The sequence below is a fragment of the Atta cephalotes genome (genome assembly GCF_000143395.1).
Source record: "Atta cephalotes unplaced genomic scaffold scaffold00001, whole genome shotgun sequence".
NCBI classification, from domain to species: domain Eukaryota; kingdom Metazoa; phylum Arthropoda; class Insecta; order Hymenoptera; family Formicidae; genus Atta; species Atta cephalotes.
Window position 1 is genome coordinate 1 of NW_012130065.1, and position 6,218 is coordinate 6,218.

Here is a 6,218-nt window from a genome sequence, read left to right on the forward strand (position 1 = left end):
TATATATATATATATATATATATATATATATATATATATACATGTGTGTGTAATTTACGTCCCATTCACGGAAATGGTTTGCCATCAATTATGGTGCGGTATGCTAACGCCGCCGGTTTTGCAGATACAAGTGCGAGAAAAATGACGTGCCCATTACGGTCACGAATGGCTCGACCTTGCCGCTCGTGGAGCGACCGACCGATGAGGAGGCCGCCCTTTATGACCCATTCGAGCATCGCAAACTCGCCCATCCCACGTCGGATCTCGACACGCTCATACATCTACTCAAGGGGAGCCTGGGCACGGGCATACTCGCAATGCCGATGGCCTTCCGTAACGCCGGACTCGCCTTCGGCCTCTTCGCCACCTTCTTCATCGGTGCAGTCTGCACCTATTGCGTTCACATCTTGGTAAAATCCGCCCATGTCCTGTGCAGGCGGTTGCAGACACCTAGTCTGGGCTTCGCTGACGTGGCCGAAGCGGCCTTCCTAGTGGGGCCCGAACCCGTTCAGAAATACGCCAGACTTGCCAAGTGAGTTTATTCATGGGAGACGTTACGTTTGCGTTTTATTACCAGAGTCATTTAGAAAATATATAACACGACAAATTTCGTTTTCACAACTTTTTATATGTATGAAGATATCCTCGATGTATACGTTGCGTTGTTATCCCTGTTTCTTTTTATTATTATTATTTTATATTATTCAATATATACACCGTATATTTAATATCGTTTCAGGGCAACAATTAATTCGTTCTTGGTGATCGATCTGGTTGGTTGTTGCTGCGTGTACATCGTCTTTATTTCAACTAATCTTAAAGAGGTCGTGGATTATTATACGGAAACGGATAAGGATCTGCGAGTGTACATGGCCGCGTTGCTGCCATTACTCATTATCTTCTCTCTTGTGAGGAATCTCAAATATCTCGCGCCGTTCTCAATGGTGGCAAATGTATTAATCGCCACCGGTATGGGTATCACCTTCTATTATATTTTCTACGATCTGCCTTCTATCAACGACGTACCAAATTTCTCTAGCTGGTCTCAGTTGCCCCTTTTCTTCGGCACTGCCATTTTTGCCCTCGAGGGCATCGGTGTTGTAAGTATACTCATTTTTTTTTTTATATCGCTATATCACAACAAATTTTACGTAACATCAAACTCAAATGAAATATTAAAACTTTATAATTTATAGCAAAACTTTTTTAACTTTTCCAACCAATATGATGTTTATAACTTAAAAAAAATTGTTGACAGAAGTTAAAGTACATTGATTTTGTATTTAATTTTGATTAGAATTATTGCAGTACAATTACATGATGAAGATATTACGACACTGCGCGTCAGAAATAACTTTGCATTCAGTTGCTAGACACGTTCGGACACTTAACGGTCGCGTTCGATTGTTTCAAAGTATCGACACGCGTAAATCAATCAAATGGCACGCCTTGGTCTGTGCGTCATGGAATATTTCGTACATTTGTAACACGTACCAACTTGATGAGCAAAAAATTGAATTAACATTTTATAATATCTGTCTCTGAATAGAAATTAAATCATCCAAGTATAGAAATTCTTAAAATAAACGTTATTTTTAATAAAATTTAATTTTCAATAAAATGCAAAATAATTAAAAAATACTATTTAAATCATATTTTATATACTTTTTTTGTTTTGAAATCTAAAAAAAATATTTAAATGTGTTCTATATTTTTTACTTATCTTATATACATATATCTTATAAAATAGAAACTATTTACATATGAACTTTAAATTTTGTGCCATCTTTTGTTTTCAATTCCATATGTATTTCATTATGTATCATTAAGAGTTAATTTGTTTCTAGGTAATGCCTTTGGAGAATAATATGAAAACACCAGCTCATTTCGTCGGTTGTCCGGGTGTCCTCAATACCGGCATGTTCTTCGTCGTATTGTTGTACAGTACCGTCGGTTTCTTCGGCTTCTGGAAGTATGGCGACAGCACAAGGGCCTCCATTACGCTTAATCTTCCGCAAAGTCAGGTGCTGGCACAATCCACCAAGGTAATGATTGCTATTGCGATCTTCCTCACTTACGGACTTCAGTTCTACGTGCCCATGGAGATTATTTGGAAGAACGCTAAGCAGTATTTTGGCTCCCGGCGATTACTCGGCGAATATTTCCTCCGCATCCTATTGGTGATCTTTACCGTATGCGTGGCGATCGCGATCCCCAATTTGGGTCCATTTATCTCCCTCGTCGGGGCTGTATGTTTGTCCACGTTGGGTCTCATGTTCCCATCGGTGATCGAATTGGTAACCGTCTGGGAACAGGAGAACGGCCTTGGCAAATGGAATTGGCGGCTATGGAAGAATATCGCCATCATCACTTTTGGTGTGTTGGGCTTCCTCACTGGCACGTATGTCAGTATCCAAGAGATCTTGGAAGGCAAATGAGGCGCTGGGTCCGGCGCGAGGAGCGGCTCACGAAGGCCGCTCACGAATACTGCTCGTTGTCCGACTGTTCGTCGGATGGCGAGTACCACGAATGACAGCGTGCTGGATGTCTCTTGCGCGGTTGACGCGATGCTGTTAGTAGAGGCAGGCCACCGGGTCCAAGACAGGGCTTCTCCTGATAGCTCCCTTATTCCTGCGTCCTTCCTGTCGGTAGCACGATAACTGTGACAATAATGATGATGACGACAACAATGACGAATGATGATAACGACGAAGATATTCGTAAAAGTCTTCGCGTGATAGAACTTTCATTTATCATTTTCTTAGCAGTAGTCATTTCAATTAGTATTACGCGCATCGTGCACGATTGACGAAGCGCGAAGTGTACGGTCGATCGGAGAAATTCGAAAAATGATTTCATATCGCGCGCATTCGGTAACTTATATCATTATTCTTGCACAAGAATCACGTAGGATCAGCATTACTTAGCAAGATAGAGTTGTATTAGTTTGGCACTAAAATTATTATGCCTATCAAGTAAAGTTAAAAATATGTATCAGTTTTAAAACAGAAGTAATTTTATTAATTAACAATCATACTTTAATATACTTTCCTTTTTTGGAATATTTATATTTATATTTTTCAAGACATTGCTCTGTTTGCAATAAAATTGCAGAATTACAGATTTTATTTAAAGAAGAAACTTATAGGAACAAAATGGCAAGTCTTTGACGATAATTTAGTATTTTTAGAAGCAGGATTTTGGTTGACAAATTTTTTTATGTTTTATCTTATAATTATATGCATAAAGTAGAATTAAGACAGAATATTTATCGTGTTCTTTAAAAAGTCCAATTTGAACATTAACAACGAAAGTATAGTGTTTACATTGTTATTTTACTCCTTTACTTTCCTGGTCATTTTATTTAATAATCATGCCGCATCGGCCGTACGTGTATAGCTTTTTGCGGATTTTACAACTGCAGGACGGTTTTTCTAGAATAGCGTACGCAATTTCCTGTGGCCGTACGTATACCTTTGTATATGTATATTGTCACATATTGTGTATATAAATACACAAACAATCATATTTTGTAAATGACAAATGGGAACCGTACGCCTCAGTTATTACGTGCTTATTCGCTCGATCGGATTATTACTGTAAGACAGTGGTTTCAATAAGGTCACGTGGGCCGCATAACAGACATGAGATTTCGTCACCTAGCCATATAAGTGAAGAAGATGCATTCGCGTACAAGAATTTTTAAGTGTATTGATATAATTACGCACTTAAATGCATATAATCGATACGCTGAGTCAGTACAGAATCATCTCCTTATTCTTTGCAATTTTACAAGGTTGATCGGATATCTCGATCTATGACAAGTATCCGCATTTTGCGGCCCACATAAACACGCGTCTCTAAGACCTCTTCTATACGAAAATGAGATCTGTAAGATACTGCGTTCCGTGAGAGAGCGCCAATTGAGCGTCACATCAGTTTTCTAATATTGGAATGTATTTTTAGGAAGAATCGGTCGGATACGAAATATTTGTAAAATATCAGCTAGTCTTATATTTTTTCACTTATATTTTTTAAATATTAAATCTATCATATTCTCTAATGTCAATCTATTACATAATATTATTGGAAATCATGTAGACTTAAAAAATATTTAATTTTTAAATCAATTTTTTTCAAACGAAATGTCCCGTTAAAAATGTTATTCTACATGTTTTATTTATTTTTTCAAATAGAATTATTTTTTTCATAATACAATAATTAATATCTAAGTATAAAAACAAAACGAATAATTTAATCGGTGGTTATTGGCTAACTTTAAAAACGTATACGAATGGAAAGACCGATTTCTTCAGATGTGATGATCAATTGGCGTGATTCCATCGCAAATCGTTGGTCTGTTCCTAGTGCATGATGCACGATGATGTACAAAGAAGATTAATCCATTAAGAGTAGTAGGCAGAAAAGTGCGTAGGTGTAGTAATATCGTGATGCACGCTTGCTAGTCTGTAAGTAAGATCGCGAGGCACCATCACGCGCTATTTCGTCAGCATGCGCGATAATAATGAATTCGAATTGATTCTAATGTCGGATATATTAGAGGAATATCCGACATGATTAATTGTTAGCATATTAACTAAAGGGGAAGTAGAATCGGAAATAGAAGACGTTTCAAATGTTCATTAATACAACAAAATTAGCCATCTTTTGAAAAATGTCACAAATTAGAAAATCAAACTTTTATTAAATAAAATTGGAAGATACGGTATAAAGATGTTGGCTACTTTAATAGTGAATTTGTGCGTTTTACACATTCGATAATTAGCAATAATTTCAATATCTCTTTAGAGAAATACATTTTTGTAAGATACACAAATGACAAGACTGCAAATAACTTTTCTATTTTTTAGAAAAAGATTTATATACGTCACTTTTCATATTGGCCTACTTCAAAAGATCATTTTTTAAAGACAGTATTAAAGTTAGATTTATTATTATAAATGATATATTTAGACCTCTGAACGGTATTATCTTCGCTAACTATTTGTAACGAGTTTAGCATACGTACCTTAGCGTATGTACCTTTTTCAAATTAAAAAAACGTAAATATTTCAAACTGATAAATAAATTGTGATAACTTACCAATATTTCAGTAATTTATAAAGAAAAACTAACACGACAGATAACTTTTAAATGTGATAAAATATTATTCAAAGTAAATAATGAATTGTTCGATAAATGAACATTTCAGGTAAAAGATATAGAATGGCATATACCAAATGTAAAAAAGATTTTAATTACATGAAAATTTAATATTAAATTGAAATCTGTTCATATTTAAATTAAATAATGAATGTTAATATAATAATCATATAAGTATCCTGTAATGCAGCTTTACAAAAATAGATCCATGATGAACCAAAAGATTTAGATTGGAAAACTTCTCTGTTCTTATATAATAATAATAATGATAAAAATAATTTTTTTAAATAAAAAGTATGTACATAGAAACGATGAAATAGTACGATAAAATATCCTCTTCGAAATCCAGTCTACATCCTCTAATAAAATTCTATTTTCGAAAAAGAAACATTTTGTAAGAGTAAATATATATATTAGACAAATACACAGGATACAAGTAATTTGTACTGTTTTAATAATGCATCATCGATTTTCAGAGTGTAGAAGGAATCGCATTTTCGATCGCGCGAAAACGAGAGAATAAAGCAGAATAGAAATTTTATTAAATCTTGGATATTATATTAAACCCTCTATAGTAAATATACAGTGGATTTAATACAAGTGTGAGACGAAATTAAAAAGATAATAAAAAACAACACATTACAAAAAATGAAGAAAGAGAATAAGGTAATGTGCGATAGAGAAAAAGAAAGAGAAAGAGAAAGAAAAAATAATATCAGATTTGGACTATGGGTCCTATTTCCTATTCGTAGAATGAAAATGGACACGCAATACGTAAATCGTATCATTTTTGATAGGATCGTATTATTTTCATAATAATGCGCTCATTTTTGCGCTTTTGATAATTTTTAAGATTTTATATGAGAGAAATAAAATATAATTTTGTCCAGGCGAAAATTGATGATCGATGCATGGCGATTATTGCCAGCCTACTCTTTTATTAGAAAGAGGAACAATATATTCCTCACATATGTGTCTCGTTGAAAAAGCGCGTGGCTTTTATAATAATAATAATAATAATTATATATATATATATATATATATATATATATATA

General features: G+C 34.4%; 2 protein-coding genes across 2 annotated transcripts in view; both read left to right on the forward strand.

Moving 5' to 3' along the window:
- Positions 1-124: 124 nt before the first annotated feature.
- Positions 125-2,438, forward strand: LOC105617575 (proton-coupled amino acid transporter 4-like; the record flags this gene model as incomplete). The annotated part of the gene is made up of 3 exons (XM_012199135.1): positions 125-532; positions 740-1,100; positions 1,848-2,438. Coding segments are annotated over 3 exons (1,360 nt in total), but the record flags the coding sequence as incomplete, so codon positions are not given.
- A 75-nt stretch (positions 2,439-2,513) lies between these two features.
- Positions 2,514-6,218, forward strand: part of LOC105617586 (lipase 3-like) — a 25,611-nt gene continuing 21,906 nt past the window's right edge. The window contains exon 1 of the mRNA XM_012199146.1: positions 2,514-2,572. Within this exon, the coding sequence (XP_012054536.1) occupies positions 2,514-2,572 (59 nt within the window). The remainder of the gene's footprint in view (positions 2,573-6,218) is intronic.